The following is an 18,780-nucleotide window of genomic DNA, read 5'->3' on the forward strand; positions in this document are numbered from 1 at the left end:
AGCACTGAGGCCACCACTGTTTCCACCACCACAAGGTCAGAAGTCTCCAGCTCGGCTGCCCAGTCCACATCTCAGCCTGAGACCACCACTTCAGCCTCTTCTGCTCGGACAGAGCCGTCTTCACTTTTGACAACCTCCACAATCCCCTCAACCACGGCACAAACTTCCAGCCTAAAGCCTTCAGCCACCACTGATGTCCAGTCCAATCTTGCTGCAATATCCACACCTGAGAAGATCACAACTTCGGCAACAGAGGCAACCTCCGCGACCACCACGGTCCTTGCACAAACGTCTTCCTCTGCTCCTGGGACAAGCCCAACTGCTGCCAGCACTGTGACTCTTCCTCGGAGCTCTACCATGGGGACCACTTCAGCAGCTCTCACCTCAACAGCACCCACTACCAGCCCTGTGGTTGAGACCACTTCCACTGCTGAGGGTCGATCCACATCCAGCACTGAGGCCACCACTGTTTCCACCACCACAAGGTCAGAAGTCTCCAGCTCGGCTGCCCAGTCCACATCTCAGCCTGAGACCACCACTTCAGCCTCGTCTGCTCGGACAGAGACGTCTTCACTTTTGACAACCTCCACAATCCCCTCAACCGCAGCACAAACTTCCAGCCTAAAGCCTTCAGCCACCACTCCAACCCCATCCAGTCCTGCAATATCTACCCCTGAGAAGATCACAACTTCGGCAACAGAGGCAACCTCCGCGACCACCACGGTCCCTGCACAAACGTCTTCCTCTGCTCCTGGGACAAGCCCAACTGCTGCCAGCACTGTGACTCTTCCTCGGAGCTCTACCGTGGAGACCACTTCAGCAGCTCTCACCTCAACAGCACCCACCACCAGCACTGTGTTTGAGACCACCTCCACTGCTGCGGGTCGATCCACATCCAGCACTGAGGCCACCACTGTTTCCACCACCACAAGGTCAGAAGTCTCCAGCTCGGCTGCCCAGTCCACATCTCAGCCTGAGACCACCACTTCAGCCTCGTCTGCTCGGACAGAGACGTCTTCACTTTTGACAACCTCCACAATCCTCTCGACTGCAGCACAAACTTCCAGCCTAAAGCCTTCAGCCACCACTCCAACCCCATCCAGTCCTGCAATATCTACCCCTGAGAAGATCACAACTTCGGCAACAGAGGCAACCTCCGCGACCACCACGGTCCCTGCACAAACGTCTTCCTCTGCTCCTGGGACAAGCCCAACTGCTGCCAGCACTGTGACTCTTCCTCAGAGCTCGACCACTTCAGCAGCTCTCACCAAAACTGTACCCACCACCAGCACTGTGTTTGAGACCACCTCCACTGCTGCAGGTCGATCCACATCCAGCACTGAGGCCACCACTGTTTCCACCACCACAAGGTCAGAAGTCTCCAGCTCGGCTGCCCAGTCCACATCTCAGCCTGAGACCACCACTTCAGCCTCGTCTGCTCGGACAGAGACGTCTTCACTTTTGACAACCTCCACAATCCTCTCGACTGCAGCACAAACTTCCAGCCTAAAGCCTTCAGCCACCACTCCAACCCCATCCAGTCCTGCAATATCTACCCCTGAGAAGATCACAACTTCGGCAACAGAGGCAACCTCCGCGACCACCACGGTCCCTGGACAAACGTCTTCCTCTGCTCCTGGGACAAGCCCAACTGCTGCCAGCACTGTGACTCTTCCTCGCAGCTCTACTGTGGAGACCACTTCAGCAGCTCTCACCTCAACAGCACCCACCACCAGCCCTGTGGTTGAGACCACCTCCACTGCTGCGGGTCGATCCACATCCAGCACTGAGGCCACCACTGTTTCCACCACCACAAGGTCAGAAGTCTCCAGCTCGGCTGCCCAGTCCACATCTCAGCCTGAGACCACCACTTCAGCCTCTTCTGCTCGGACAGAGACGTCTTCACTTTTGACAACCTCCACAATCCTCTCGACTGCAGCACAAACTTCCAGCCTAAAGCCGTCAGCCACCACTCCAACCCCATCCAGTCCTGCAATATCTACCCCTGAGAAGACCACAACTTCGGCAACAGAGGCAACCTCCGCGACCACCACGGTCCTTGCACAAACGTCTTCCTCTGCTCCTGGGACAAGCCCAACTGCTGCCAGCACTGTGACTCTTCCTCAGAGCTCGACCACTTCAGCAGCTCTCACCTCAACAGCACCCACCACCAGCCCTGTGTTTGAGACCACCTCCACTGCTGCGGGTCGATCCACATCCAGCACTGAGGCCACCACTGTTTCCACCACCACAAGGTCAGAAGTCTCCAGCTCGGCTGCCCAGTCCACATCTCAGCCTGAGACCACCACTTCAGCCTCGTCTGCTCGGACAGAGACGTCTTCACTTTTGACAACCTCCACAATCCCTCAACCACGGCACAAACTTCCAGCCTAAAGCCTTCAGCCACCACTCCAGTCCAGTCCAATCTTGCTGCAATATCCACACCTGAGAAGATCACAACTTCGGCAACAGAGGCAACCTCCGAGACCACCACGGTCCCTGCACAAACGTCTTCCTCTGCTCCTGGGACAAGCCCAACTTCTGCCAGCACTGTGACTCTTCCTCAGAGCTCGACCACTTCAGCAGCTCTCACCAAAACTGTACCCACCACCAGCACTGTGTTTGAGACCACCTCCAATGCTGCGGGTCGATCCACATGGAGCACTGAGGCCACCACTGTTTCCACCACCACAAGGTCAGAAGTCTCCAGCTCGGCTGCCCAGTCCACATCTCAGCCTGAGACCACCACTTCAGCCTCGTCTGCTCGGACAGAGACGTCTTCACTTTTGACAACCTCCACAATCCCCTCAACCACGGCACAAACTTCCAGCCTAAAGCCTTCAGCCACCACTCCAACCCCATCCAGTCCTGCAATATCTACCCCTGAGAAGATCACAACTTCGGCAACAGAGGCAACCTCCGCGACCACCACGGTCCTTGCACAAACGTCTTCCTCTGCTCCTGGGACAAGCCCAACTGCTGCCAGCACTGTGACTCTTCCTCGGAGCTCGACCACTTCAGCAGCTCTCACCTCAACAGCACCCACCACCAGCCCTGTGTTTGAGACCACCTCCACTGCTGCGGGTCGATCCACATGGAGCACTGAGGCCACCACTGTTTCCACCACCACAAGGTCAGAAGTCTCCAGCTCGGCTGCCCAGTCCACATCTCAGCCTGAGACCACCACTTCAGCCTCTTCTGCTCGGACAGAGATGTCTTCACTTTTGACAAACTACACAATGCTCTCGACTGCAGCACAAACTTCCAGCCTAAAGCCTTCAGCCACCACTCCAACCCCATCCAGTCCTGCTGCAACATCCACACCTGAGAAGATCACAACTTCGGCAACAGAGGCAACCTCCGCGACCACCACGGTCCTTGCACAAACGTCTTCCTCTGCTCCTGGGACAAGCCCAACTTCTGCCAGCACTGTGACTCTTCCTCGGAGCTCTACCATGGGGACCACTTCAGCAGCTCTCACCTCAACAGCACCCACTACCAGCCCTGTGGTTGAGACCACCTCCACTGCTGCGGGTCGATCCACATCCAGCACTGAGGCCACCACTGTTTCCACCACCACAAGGTCAGAAGTCTCCAGCTCGGCTGCCCAGTCCACATCTCAGCCTGAGACCACCACTTCAGCCTCGTCTGCTCGGACAGAGACGTCTTCACTTTTGACAACCTCCACAATCCTCTCGACTGCAGCACAAACTTCCAGCCTAAAGCCTTCAGCCACCACTCCAACCCCATCCAGTCCTGCAATATCTACCCCTGAGAAGATCACAACTTCGGCAACAGAGGCAACCTCCGCGACCACCACGGTCCTTGCACAAACGTCTTCCTCTGCTCCTGGGACAAGCCCAACTGCTGCCAGCACAGTGACTCTTCCTCGGAGCTCTACCGTGGAGACCACTTCAGCAGCTCTCACCTCAACAGCACCCACCACCAGCACTGTGTTTGAGACCACCTCCACTGCTGCGGGTCGATCCACATCCAGCACTGAGGCCACCACTGTTTCCACCACCACAAGGTCAGAAGTCTCCAGCTCGGCTGCCCAGTCCACATCTCAGCCTGAGACCACCACTTCAGCCTCGTCTGCTCGGACAGAGACGTCTTTACTTTTGACAACCTCCACAATCCCCTCAACCACGGCACAAACTTCCAGCCTAAAGCCTTCAGCCACCACTCCAGTCCAGTCCAATCTTGCTGCAATATCCACACCTGAGAAGATCACAACTTCGGCAACAGAGGCAACCTCCGCGACCCCCACGGTCCCTGCACAAACGTCTTCCTCTGCTCCTGGGACAAGCCCAACTTCTGCCAGCACTGTGACTCTTCCTCAGAGCTCGACCACTACAGCAGCTCTCACCAAAACTGTACCCACCACCAGCACTGTGTTTGAGACCACCTCCACTGCTGCGGGTCGATCCACATCCAGCACTGAGGCCACCACTGTTTCCACCACCACAAGGTCAGAAGTCTCCAGCTCGGCTGCCCAGTCCACATCTCAGCCTGAGACCACCACTTCAGCCTCTTCGGCTCGGACAGAGACGTCTTCACTTTTGACAACCTCCACAATCCTCTCGACTGCAGCACAAACTTCCAGCCTAAAGCCTTCAGCCACCACTCCAACCCCATCCGGTCCTGCTGCAACATCCACACCTGAGAAGATCACAACTTCGGCAACAGAGGCAACCTCCGCGACCACCACGGTTTCTGCACAAACGTCTTCCTCTGCTCCTGGGACAAGCCCAACTTCTGCCAGCACTGTGACTCTTCCTCGGAGCTCTACCGTGGAGACCACTTCAGCAGCTCTCACCTCAACAGCACCCACCACCAGCCCTGTGGTTGAGACCACTTCCACTGCTGAGGGTCGATCCACATCCAGCACTGAGGCCACCACTGTTTCCACCACCACAAGGTCAGAAGTCTCCAGCTCGGCTGCCCAGTCCACATCTCAGCCTGAGACCACCACTTCAGCCTCTTCTGCTCGGACAGAGACGTCTTCACTTTTGACAACCTCCACAATCCTCTCGACTGCAGCACAAACTTCCAGCCTAAAGCCTTCAGCCACCACTCCAACCCCATCCAGTCCTGCAATATCTACCCCTGAGAAGATCACAACTTCGGCAACAGAGGCAACCTCCGCGACCACCACGGTCCTTGCACAAACGTCTTCCTCTGCTCCTGGGACAAGCCCAACTGCTGCCAGCACTGTGACTCTTCCTCGGAGCTCTACCGTGGAGACCACTTCAGCAGCTCTCACCTCAACAGCACCCACCACCAGCACTGTGGTTGAGACCACTTCCACTGCTGAGGGTCGATCCACATCCAGCACTGAGGCCACCACTGTTTCCACCACCACAAGGTCAGAAGTCTCCAGCTCGGCTGCCCAGTCCACATCTCAGCCTGAGACCACCACTTCAGCCTCGTCTGCTCGGACAGAGACGTCTTCACTTTTGACAACCTCCACAATCCCCTCAACCACGGCACAAACTTCCAGCCTAAAGCCTTCAGCCACCACTCCAACCCCATCCAGTCCTGCAATATCTACCCCTGAGAAGATCACAACTTCGGCAACAGAGGCAACCTCCGCGACCACCACGGTCCTTGCACAAACGTCTTCCTCTGCTCCTGGGACAAGCCCAACTGCTGCCAGCACTGTGACTCTTCCTCGGAGCTCTACCGTGGAGACCACTTCAGCAGCTCTCACCTCAACAGCACCCACCACCAGCCCTGTGTTTGAGACCACTTCCACTGCTGAGGGTCGATCCACATCCAGCACTGAGGCCACCACTGTTTCCACCACCACAAGGTCAGAAGTCTCCAGCTCGGCTGCCCAGTCCACATCTCAGCCTGAGACCACCACTTCAGCCTCGTCTGCTCGGACAGAGACGTCTTCACTTTTGACAACCTCCACAATCCCCTCAACCACGGCACAAACTTCCAGCCTAAAGCCTTCAGCCACCACTCCAGTCCCAGTCCAATCTGCTGCAATATCCACACCTGAGAAGATCACAACTTCGGCAACAGAGGCAACCTCCGCGACCAGCACGGTCCCTGCACAAACGTCTTCCTCTGCTCCTGGGACAAGCCCAACTTCTGCCAGCACTGTGACTCTTCCTCAGAGCTCGACCACTTCAGCAGCTCTCACCTCAACAGCACCCACCACCAGCACTGTGTTTGAGACCACCTCCACTGCTCCGGGTCGATCCACATGGAGCACTGAGGCCACCACTGTTTCCACCACCACAAGGTCAGAAGTCTCCAGCTCGGCTGCCCAGTCCACATCTCAGCCTGAGACCACCACTTCAGCCTCGTCTGCTCGGACAGAGACGTCTTCACTTTTGACAACCTCCACAATGCTCTCGACTGCAGCACAAACTTCCAGCCTAAAGCCTTCAGCCACCACTCCAACCCCATCCAGTCCTGCTGCAATATCCACACCTGAGAAGATCACAACTTCGGCAACAGAGGCAACCTCCGCGACCACCACGGTCCCTGCACAAACGTCTTCCTCTGCTCCTGGGACAAGCCCAACTGCTGCCAGCACTGTGACTCTTCCTGGGAGCTCTACCGTGGAGACCACTTCAGCAGCTCTCACCTCAACAGCACCCACCACCAGCACTGTGTTTGAGACCACCTCCACTGCTGCGGGTCGATCCACATCCAGCACTGAGGCCACCACTGTTTCCACCACCACAAGGTCAGAAGTCTCCAGCTCGGCTGCCCAGTCCACATCTCAGCCTGAGACCACCACTTCAGCCTCTTCTGCTCGGACAGAGACGTCTTCACTTTTGACAACCTCCACAATCCTCTCGACTGCAGCACAAACTTCCAGCCTAAAGCCTTCAGCCACCACTCCAACCCCATCCAGTCCTGCAATATCTACCCCTGAGAAGATCACAACTTCGGCAACAGAGGCAACCTCCGCGACCACCACGGTCCTTGCACAAACGTCTTCCTCTGCTCCTGGGACAAGCCCAACTGCTGCCAGCACAGTGACTCTTCCTCGGAGCTCTACCGTGGAGACCACTTCAGCAGCTCTCACCTCAACAGCACCCACCACCAGCCCTGTGTTTGAGACCACCTCCACTGCTGCGGGTCGATCCACATCCAGCACTGAGGCCACCACTGTTTCCACCACCACAAGGTCAGAAGTCTCCAGCTCGGCTGCCCAGTCCACATCTCAGCCTGAGACCACCACTTCAGCCTCGTCTGCTCGGACAGAGACGTCTTCACTTTTGACAACCTCCACAATCCCCTCAACCACGGCACAAACTTCCAGCCTAAAGCCTTCAGCCACCACTCCAGTCCAGTCCAATCTTGCTGCAATATCCACACCTGAGAAGACCACAACTTCGGCAACAGAGGCAACCTCCGCGACCCCCACGGTCCCTGCACAAACGTCTTCCTCTGCTCCTGGGACAAGCCCAACTTCTGCCAGCACTGTGACTCTTCCTCAGAGCTCGACCACTACAGCAGCTCTCACCAAAACTGTACCCACCACCAGCACTGTGTTTGAGACCACCTCCACTGCTGCGGGTCGATCCACATCCAGCACTGAGGCCACCACTGTTTCCACCACCACAAGGTCAGAAGTCTCCAGCTCGGCTGCCCAGTCCACATCTCAGCCTGAGACCACCACTTCAGCCTCTTCGGCTCGGACAGAGACGTCTTCACTTTTGACAACCTCCACAATCCTCTCGACTGCAGCACAAACTTCCAGCCTAAAGCCTTCAGCCACCACTCCAACCCCATCCGGTCCTGCTGCAACATCCACACCTGAGAAGATCACAACTTCGGCAACAGAGGCAACCTCCGCGACCACCACGGTTTCTGCACAAACGTCTTCCTCTGCTCCTGGGACAAGCCCAACTTCTGCCAGCACTGTGACTCTTCCTCGGAGCTCTACCGTGGAGACCACTTCAGCAGCTCTCACCTCAACAGCACCCACCACCAGCCCTGTGGTTGAGACCACTTCCACTGCTGAGGGTCGATCCACATCCAGCACTGAGGCCACCACTGTTTCCACCACCACAAGGTCAGAAGTCTCCAGCTCGGCTGCCCAGTCCACATCTCAGCCTGAGACCACCACTTCAGCCTCTTCTGCTCGGACAGAGACGTCTTCACTTTTGACAACCTCCACAATCCTCTCGACTGCAGCACAAACTTCCAGCCTAAAGCCTTCAGCCACCACTCCAACCCCATCCAGTCCTGCAATATCTACCCCTGAGAAGATCACAACTTCGGCAACAGAGGCAACCTCCGCGACCACCACGGTCCTTGCACAAACGTCTTCCTCTGCTCCTGGGACAAGCCCAACTGCTGCCAGCACTGTGACTCTTCCTCGGAGCTCTACCGTGGAGACCACTTCAGCAGCTCTCACCTCAACAGCACCCACCACCAGCACTGTGGTTGAGACCACTTCCACTGCTGAGGGTCGATCCACATCCAGCACTGAGGCCACCACTGTTTCCACCACCACAAGGTCAGAAGTCTCCAGCTCGGCTGCCCAGTCCACATCTCAGCCTGAGACCACCACTTCAGCCTCTTCTGCTCGGACAGAGCCGTCTTCACTTTTGACAACCTCCACAATCCCCTCAACCACGGCACAAACTTCCAGCCTAAAGCCTTCAGCCACCACTCCAGTCCAGTCCAATCTTGCTGCAATATCCACACCTGAGAAGATCACAACTTCGGCAACAGAGGCAACCTCCGCGACCCCCATGGTCCCTGCACAAACGTCTTCCTCTGCTCCTGGGACAAGCCCAACTTCTGCCAGCACTGTGACTCTTCCTCAGAGCTCGACCACTTCAGCAGCTCTCACCTCAACAGCACCCACCACCAGCACTGTGTTTGAGACCACCTCCACTGCTGCGGGTCGATCCACATGGAGCACTGAGGCCACCACTGTTTCCACCACCACAAGGTCAGAAGTCTCCAGCTCGGCTGCCCAGTCCACATCTCAGCCTGAGACCACCACTTCAGCCTCTTCTGCTCGGACAGAGACGTCTTCACTTTTGACAACCTCCACAATCCTCTCGACTGCAGCACAAACTTCCAGCCTAAAGCCTTCAGCCACCACTCCAACCCCATCCAGTCCTGCAATATCTACCCCTGAGAAGATCACAACTTCGGCAACAGAGGCAACCTCCGCGACCACCACGGTCCTTGCACAAACGTCTTCCTCTGCTCCTGGGACAAGCCCAACTGCTGCCAGCACTGTGACTCTTCCTCGCAGCTCTACCGTGGAGACCACTTCAGCAGCTCTCACCTCAACAGCACCCACCACCAGCACTGTGGTTGAGACCACCTCCACTGCTGCGGGTCGATCCACATCCAGCACTGAGGCCACCACTGTTTCCACCACCACAAGGTCAGAAGTCTCCAGCTCGGCTGCCCAGTCCACATCTCAGCCTGAGACCACCACTTCAGCCTCGTCTGCTCGGACAGAGACGTCTTCACTTTTGACAACCTCCACAATCCCTCAACCACGGCACAAACTTCCAGCCTAAAGCCTTCAGCCACCACTCCAACCCCATCCAGTCCTGCAATATCTACCCCTGAGAAGATCACAACTTCGGCAACAGAGGCAACCTCCGCGACCACCACGGTCCTTGCACAAACGTCTTCCTCTGCTCCTGGGACAAGCCCAACTGCTGCCAGCACTGTGACTCTTCCTCGGAGCTCTACCGTGGAGACCACTTCAGCAGCTCTCACCTCAACAGCACCCACCACCAGCCCTGTGGTTGAGACCACTTCCACTGCTGCGAGTCGATCCACATCCAGCACTGAGGCCACCACTGTTTCCACCACCACAAGGTCAGAAGTCTCCAGCTCGGCTGCCCAGTCCACATCTCAGCCTGAGACCACCACTTCAGCCTCTTCTGCTCGGACAGAGCCGTCTTCACTTTTGACAACCTCCACAATCCCCTCAACCACGGCACAAACTTCCAGCCTAAAGCCTTCAGCCACCACTCCAACCCCATCCAGTCCTGCAATATCTACCCCTGAGAAGATCACAACTTCGGCAACAGAGGCAACCTCCGCGACCACCACGGTCCTTGCACAAACGTCTTCCTCTGCTCCTGGGACAAGCCCAACTGCTGCCAGCACTGTGACTCTTCCTCGGAGCTCTACCGTGGAGACCACTTCAGCAGCTCTCACCTCAACAGCACCCACCACCAGCCCTGTGTTTGAGACCACTTCCACTGCTGAGGGTCGATCCACATCCAGCACTGAGGCCACCACTGTTTCCACCACCACAAGGTCAGAAGTCTCCAGCTCGGCTGCCCAGTCCACATCTCAGCCTGAGACCACCACTTCAGCCTCGTCTGCTCGGACAGAGACGTCTTCACTTTTGACAACCTCCACAATCCCCTCAACCACGGCACAAACTTCCAGCCTAAAGCCTTCAGCCACCACTCCAGTCCAGTCCAATCTTGCTGCAATATCCACACCTGAGAAGATCACAACTTCGGCAACAGAGGCAACCTCCGCGACCAGCACGGTCCCTGCACAAACGTCTTCCTCTGCTCCTGGGACAAGCCCAACTTCTGCCAGCACTGTGACTCTTCCTCAGAGCTCGACCACTTCAGCAGCTCTCACCTCAACAGCACCCACCACCAGCACTGTGTTTGAGACCACTTCCACTGCTGCGGGTCGATCCACATCCAGCACTGAGGCCACCACTGTTTCCACCACCACAAGGTCAGAAGTCTCCAGCTCGGCTGCCCAGTCCACATCTCAGCCTGAGACCACCACTTCAGCCTCTTCTGCTCGGACAGAGCCGTCTTCACTTTTGACAACCTCCACAATCCCCTCAACCACGGCACAAACTTCCAGCCTAAAGCCTTCAGCCACCACTCCAACCCCATCCAGTCCTGCAATATCTACCCCTGAGAAGATCACAACTTCGGCAACAGAGGCAACCTCCGCGACCACCACGGTCCTTGCACAAACGTCTTCCTCTGCTCCTGGGACAAGCCCAACTGCTGCCAGCACTGTGACTCTTCCTCGGAGCTCTACCGTGGAGACCACTTCAGCAGCTCTCACCTCAACAGCACCCACCACCAGCCCTGTGGTTGAGACCACTTCCACTGCTGCGAGTCGATCCACATCCAGCACTGAGGCCACCACTGTTTCCACCACCACAAGGTCAGAAGTCTCCAGCTCGGCTGCCCAGTCCACATCTCAGCCTGAGACCACCACTTCAGCCTCTTCTGCTCGGACAGAGCCGTCTTCACTTTTGACAACCTCCACAATCCCCTCAACCACGGCACAAACTTCCAGCCTAAAGCCTTCAGCCACCACTCCAACCCCATCCAGTCCTGCAATATCTACCCCTGAGAAGATCACAACTTCGGCAACAGAGGCAACCTCCGCGACCACCACGGTCCTTGCACAAACGTCTTCCTCTGCTCCTGGGACAAGCCCAACTGCTGCCAGCACTGTGACTCTTCCTCGGAGCTCTACCGTGGAGACCACTTCAGCAGCTCTCACCTCAACAGCACCCACCACCAGCCCTGTGTTTGAGACCACTTCCACTGCTGAGGGTCGATCCACATCCAGCACTGAGGCCACCACTGTTTCCACCACCACAAGGTCAGAAGTCTCCAGCTCGGCTGCCCAGTCCACATCTCAGCCTGAGACCACCACTTCAGCCTCGTCTGCTCGGACAGAGACGTCTTCACTTTTGACAACCTCCACAATCCCCTCAACCACGGCACAAACTTCCAGCCTAAAGCCTTCAGCCACCACTCCAGTCCAGTCCAATCTTGCTGCAATATCCACACCTGAGAAGATCACAACTTCGGCAACAGAGGCAACCTCCGCGACCAGCACGGTCCCTGCACAAACGTCTTCCTCTGCTCCTGGGACAAGCCCAACTTCTGCCAGCACTGTGACTCTTCCTCAGAGCTCGACCACTTCAGCAGCTCTCACCTCAACAGCACCCACCACCAGCCCTGTGTTTGAGACCACTTCCACTGCTGAGGGTCGATCCACATCCAGCACTGAGGCCACCACTGTTTCCACCACCACAAGGTCAGAAGTCTCCAGCTCGGCTGCCCAGTCCACATCTCAGCCTGAGACCACCACTTCAGCCTCTTCTGCTCGGACAGAGCCGTCTTCACTTTTGACAACCTCCACAATCCCCTCAACCACGGCACAAACTTCCAGCCTAAAGCCTTCAGCCACCACTCCAACCCCATCCAGTCCTGCAATATCTACCCCTGAGAAGATCACAACTTCGGCAACAGAGGCAACCTCCGCGACCACCACGGTCCTTGCACAAACGTCTTCCTCTGCTCCTGGGACAAGCCCAACTGCTGCCAGCACTGTGACTCTTCCTCGGAGCTCTACCGTGGAGACCACTTCAGCAGCTCTCACCTCAACAGCACCCACCACCAGCCCTGTGGTTGAGACCACTTCCACTGCTGCGAGTCGATCCACATCCAGCACTGAGGCCACCACTGTTTCCACCACCACAAGGTCAGAAGTCTCCAGCTCGGCTGCCCAGTCCACATCTCAGCCTGAGACCACCACTTCAGCCTCTTCTGCTCGGACAGAGCCGTCTTCACTTTTGACAACCTCCACAATCCCCTCAACCACGGCACAAACTTCCAGCCTAAAGCCTTCAGCCACCACTCCAACCCCATCCAGTCCTGCAATATCTACCCCTGAGAAGATCACAACTTCGGCAACAGAGGCAACCTCCGCGACCACCACGGTCCTTGCACAAACGTCTTCCTCTGCTCCTGGGACAAGCCCAACTGCTGCCAGCACTGTGACTCTTCCTCGGAGCTCTACCGTGGAGACCACTTCAGCAGCTCTCACCTCAACAGCACCCACCACCAGCCCTGTGTTTGAGACCACTTCCACTGCTGAGGGTCGATCCACATCCAGCACTGAGGCCACCACTGTTTCCACCACCACAAGGTCAGAAGTCTCCAGCTCGGCTGCCCAGTCCACATCTCAGCCTGAGACCACCACTTCAGCCTCGTCTGCTCGGACAGAGACGTCTTCACTTTTGACAACCTCCACAATCCCCTCAACCACGGCACAAACTTCCAGCCTAAAGCCTTCAGCCACCACTCCAGTCCAGTCCAATCTTGCTGCAATATCCACACCTGAGAAGATCACAACTTCGGCAACAGAGGCAACCTCCGCGACCAGCACGGTCCCTGCACAAACGTCTTCCTCTGCTCCTGGGACAAGCCCAACTTCTGCCAGCACTGTGACTCTTCCTCAGAGCTCGACCACTTCAGCAGCTCTCACCTCAACAGCACCCACCACCAGCACTGTGTTTGAGACCACTTCCACTGCTGCGGGTCGATCCACATCCAGCACTGAGGCCACCACTGTTTCCACCACCACAAGGTCAGAAGTCTCCAGCTCGGCTGCCCAGTCCACATCTCAGCCTGAGACCACCACTTCAGCCTCTTCTGCTCGGACAGAGCCGTCTTCACTTTTGACAACCTCCACAATCCCCTCAACCACGGCACAAACTTCCAGCCTAAAGCCTTCAGCCACCACTCCAACCCCATCCAGTCCTGCAATATCTACCCCTGAGAAGATCACAACTTCGGCAACAGAGGCAACCTCCGCGACCACCACGGTCCTTGCACAAACGTCTTCCTCTGCTCCTGGGACAAGCCCAACTGCTGCCAGCACTGTGACTCTTCCTCGGAGCTCTACCGTGGAGACCACTTCAGCAGCTCTCACCTCAACAGCACCCACCACCAGCCCTGTGTTTGAGACCACTTCCACTGCTGAGGGTCGATCCACATCCAGCACTGAGGCCACCACTGTTTCCACCACCACAAGGTCAGAAGTCTCCAGCTCGGCTGCCCAGTCCACATCTCAGCCTGAGACCACCACTTCAGCCTCGTCTGCTCGGACAGAGACGTCTTCACTTTTGACAACCTCCACAATCCCCTCAACCACGGCACAAACTTCCAGCCTAAAGCCTTCAGCCACCACTCCAGTCCAGTCCAATCTTGCTGCAATATCCACACCTGAGAAGATCACAACTTCGGCAACAGAGGCAACCTCCGCGACCAGCACGGTCCCTGCACAAACGTCTTCCTCTGCTCCTGGGACAAGCCCAACTTCTGCCAGCACTGTGACTCTTCCTCAGAGCTCGACCACTTCAGCAGCTCTCACCTCAACAGCACCCACCACCAGCACTGTGTTTGAGACCACCTCCACTGCTGCGGGTCGATCCACATGGAGCACTGAGGCCACCACTGTTTCCACCACCACAAGGTCAGAAGTCTCCAGCTCGGCTGCCCAGTCCACATCTCAGCCTGAGACCACCACTTCAGCCTCGTCTGCTCGGACAGAGACGTCTTCACTTTTGACAACCTCCACAATGCTCTCGACTGCAGCACAAACTTCCAGCCTAAAGCCTTCAGCCACCACTCCAACCCCATCCAGTCCTGCTGCAATATCCACACCTGAGAAGATCACAACTTCGGCAACAGAGGCAACCTCCGCGACCACCACGGTCCCTGCACAAACGTCTTCCTCTGCTCCTGGGACAAGCCCAACTGCTGCCAGCACTGTGACTCTTCCTGGGAGCTCTACCGTGGAGACCACTTCAGCAGCTCTCACCTCAACAGCACCCACCACCAGCACTGTGTTTGAGACCACCTCCACTGCTGCGGGTCGATCCACATGGAGCACTGAGGCCACCACTGTTTCCACCACCACAAGGTCAGAAGTCTCCAGCTCGGCTGCCCAGTCCACATCTCAGCCTGAGACCACCACTTCAGCCTCTTCTGCTCGGACAGAGACGTCTTCACTTTTGACAACCTCCACAATCCTCTCGACTGCAGCACAAACTTCCAGCCTAAAGCCTTCAGCCACCACTCCAACCCCATCCAGTCCTGCAATATCTACCCCTGAGAAGATCACAACTTCGGCAACAGAGGCAACCTCCGCGACCACCACGGTCCTTGCACAAACGTCTTCCTCTGCTCCTGGGACAAGCCCAACTGCTGCCAGCACTGTGACTCTTCCTCAGAGCTCTACCGTGGAGACCACTTCAGCAGCTCTCACCTCAACAGCACCCACCACCAGCACTGTGTTTGAGACCACCTCCACTGCTGCGGGTCGATCCACATCCAGCACTGAGGCCACCACTGTTTCCACCACCACAAGGTCAGAAGTCTCCAGCTCGGCTGCCCAGTCCACATCTCAGCCTGAGACCACCACTTCAGCCTCGTCTGCTCGGACAGAGACGTCTTCACTTTTGACAACCTCCACAATCCCCTCAACCACGGCACAAACTTCCAGCCTAAAGCCTTCAGCCACCACTGCAGTCCAGTCCAATCTTGCTGCAATATCCACACCTGAGAAGACCACAACTTCGGCAACAGAGGCAACCTCCGCGACCCCCACGGTCCCTGCACAAACGTCTTCCTCTGCTCCTGGGACAAGCCCAACTTCTGCCAGCACTGTGACTCTTCCTCAGAGCTCGACCACTACAGCAGCTCTCACCAAAACTGTACCCACCACCAGCACTGTGTTTGAGACCACCTCCACTGCTGCGGGTCGATCCACATCCAGCACTGAGGCCACCACTGTTTCCACCACCACAAGGTCAGAAGTCTCCAGCTCGGCTGCCCAGTCCACATCTCAGCCTGAGACCACCACTTCAGCCTCGTCTGCTCAGACAGAGACGTCTTCACTTTTGACAACCTCCACAATCCCCTCAACCACGGCACAAACTTCCAGCCTAAAGCCTTCAGCCACCACTCCAACCCCATCCAGTCCTGCAATATCTACCCCTGAGAAGATCACAACTTCGGCAACAGAGGCAACCTCCGCGACCACCACGGTCCTTGCACAAACGTCTTCCTCTGCTCCTGGGACAAGCCCAACTTCTGCCAGCACTGTGACTCTTCCTCAGAGCTCGACCACTTCAGCAGCTCTCACCTCAACAGCACCCACCACCAGCCCTGTGGTTGAGACCACTTCCACTGCTGCAGGTCGATCCACATCCAGCACTGAGGCCACCACTGTTTCCACCACCACAAGGTCAGAAGTCTCCAGCTCGGCTGCCCAGTCCACATCTCAGCCTGAGACCACCACTTCAGCCTCTTCTGCTCGGACAGAGCCATCTTCACTTTTGACAACCTCCACAATCCCCTCAACCACGGCACAAACTTCCAGCCTAAAGCCTTCAGCCACCACTCCAGTCCAGTCCAATCTTGCTGCAATATCCACACCTGAGAAGATCACAACTTCGGCAACAGAGGCAACCTCCGCGACCAGCACGGTCCCTGCACAAACGTCTTCCTCTGCTCCTGGGACAAGCCCAACTTCTGCCAGCACTGTGACTCTTCCTCAGAGCTCGACCACTTCAGCAGCTCTCACCTCAACAGCACCCACCACCAGCACTGTGTTTGAGACCACCTCCACTGCTGCGGGTCGATCCACATGGAGCACTGAGGCCACCACTGTTTCCACCACCACAAGGTCAGAAGTCTCCAGCTCGGCTGCCCAGTCCACATCTCAGCCTGAGACCACCACTTCAGCCTCGTCTGCTCGGACAGAGACGTCTTCACTTTTGACAACCTCCACAATGCTCTCGACTGCAGCACAAACTTCCAGCCTAAAGCCTTCAGCCACCACTCCAACCCCATCCAGTCCTGCTGCAATATCCACACCTGAGAAGATCACAACTTCGGCAACAGAGGCAACCTCCGCGACCAGCACGGTCCCTGCACAAACGTCTTCCTCTGCTCCTGGGACAAGCCCAACTGCTGCCAGCACTGTGACTCTTCCTCGGAGCTCTACCGTGGAGACCACTTCAGCAGCTCTCACCTCAACAGCACCTACCACCAGCACTGTGTTTGAGACCACCTCCACTGCTGCGGGTCGATCCACATCCAGCACTGAGGCCACCACTGTTTCCACCACCACAAGGTCAGAAGTCTCCAGCTCGGCTGCCCAGTCCACATCTCAGCCTGAGACCACCACTTCAGCCTCGTCTGCTCAGACAGAGACGTCTTCACTTTTGACAACCTCCACAATCCCCTCAACCACGGCACAAACTTCCAGCCTAAAGCCTTCAGCCACCACTGCAGTCCAGTCCAATCTTGCTGCAATATCCACACCTGAGAAGATCACAACTTCGGCAACAGAGGCAACCTCCGCGACCACCACGGTCCTTGCACAAACGTCTTCCTCTGCTCCTGGGACAAGCCCAACTGCTGCCAGCACTGTGACTCTTCCTCAGAGCTCGACCACTTCAGCAGCTCTCACCTCAACAGCACCCACCACCAGCACTGTGTTTGAGACCACCTCCACTGCTCCGGGTCGATCCACATGGAGCACTGAGGCCACCACTGTTTCCACCACCACAAGGTCAGAAGTCTCCAGCTCGGCTGCCCAGTCCACATCTCAGCCTGAGACCACCACTTCAGCCTCTTCGGCTCGGCCAGAGACATCTCCACTTGTGACAACCTCCACAATCCTCTCGACTGCAGCACAAACTTCCAGCCTAAAGCCTTCAGCCACCACTCCAACCCCATCCAGTCCTGCGAGAACATCTCGTGTTCCCTTTGTGCCCATCCCAGTGACAGAGGCAACCTCTGCAGTCTCCACAGTCCATGCAGAAACATTTTCCTTTGCTCCTGGTACTGGACTAACTTCAACCAGTGCTGCCTCTCATTATCTTGGCTCTACTCTGGAGACCACTTCCACAACTCTCAGCACAGCTACACGCACCTCCGCCAGGTTTTTTCAGACAGCCTCCAAGGCCATCATTGAATCCACCAGTTTGTCAACTTCTAAAAGGCCAGATGGCTCCACCCCGGGTGTCCTGTCCACACATCTACCTGAGTCCATGTCTTCAGCCTCCTCCACTTGGCCAGCGACCTCACCTCTTGTGACAACCTCCACACTCCTCTCTTCTAGAGCAGAGATTTCCAGCACATCTCCGGCAGTTACGACTTCCCCTTTACTTTTCTCTAGCTTAGGTCCATTCACTACACAGACGTCACAGACATCTTTTCCTCATCTCAGCACTACAGCCCATTTTGAAACGTCAGCAACACCTCAGAGTAGTCTTGGTGTCAAAGCCAGTAAGTTGTATAACAGTTACAAAAACTGAGTAATTTTGTTTAATTATTTTCTGTTGAATCCTACCATCAGTACACCTTTGTCTTTTCCTTATAAAAACCCATGGTGATTCAAGAATGACTTTCTAAATTAATTTTTTTTAAGTGCTCATTCATTATGGTATTTTTTTACAGGTATCATTACCATAGTATAGGTAAAATGACTCTTATATTTATAATTTTTTTGAATTATTTTACCATTCAGTTTTTTATACAACTTTCTAGTCATTGTGCACTGCACTAACGACCTTAATTAAAAATCAAAAAATTACCAAGGACTATAAAGTAATTTGCTGGAAAAATATACCAGTATAATATCGAGATAATTTCTTAACAGTTACATAATTATCTCTAGATCTATATATTAATGCCTAAAACCTGTTAAACATAAAATGGAAGATATAGTAATTTATATATATTTAAAAGGAAAATAAACAGTTGTAATTCAGACTAGGAATAAAAAACTCATATCATGGAATACAGAAGAAGGAAAAAAAGAGACAAGGGTGGGCAACCCAATTGTTGGCAGGAGCAACCTGTAAACTCTATGATTGTCCATCCAGAGCCCTGACACCCTGGCTCTTGCCCCTTCTCACCCCTATTTGTGCATCTTCCAGCTCCCACCCATCCAACAACGACAGCTGCC

At 55.8% G+C, this 18,780-nt stretch overlaps 1 protein-coding gene across 1 annotated transcript; it reads left to right on the forward strand.

Annotated features, from left to right (window-relative positions):
* The first annotated feature begins 193 nt into the window (after positions 1–193).
* Positions 194–17,988, forward strand: LOC116435773 (integumentary mucin C.1-like). The gene is made up of 7 exons (XM_032092338.1): positions 194–246; positions 3,428–3,530; positions 7,647–7,856; positions 10,793–10,894; positions 15,463–15,514; positions 15,954–16,021; positions 17,932–17,988. The coding sequence occupies exons 1-7, from the start codon at positions 194–196 to the stop codon at positions 17,986–17,988; spliced, it is 645 nt and encodes a 214-aa protein (XP_031948229.1).
* Positions 17,989–18,780: the final 792 nt, after the last annotated feature.

This window comes from Corvus moneduloides, chromosome 28, assembly GCF_009650955.1.
Source record: "Corvus moneduloides isolate bCorMon1 chromosome 28, bCorMon1.pri, whole genome shotgun sequence".
In the NCBI taxonomy this organism is placed as follows: domain Eukaryota; kingdom Metazoa; phylum Chordata; class Aves; order Passeriformes; family Corvidae; genus Corvus; species Corvus moneduloides.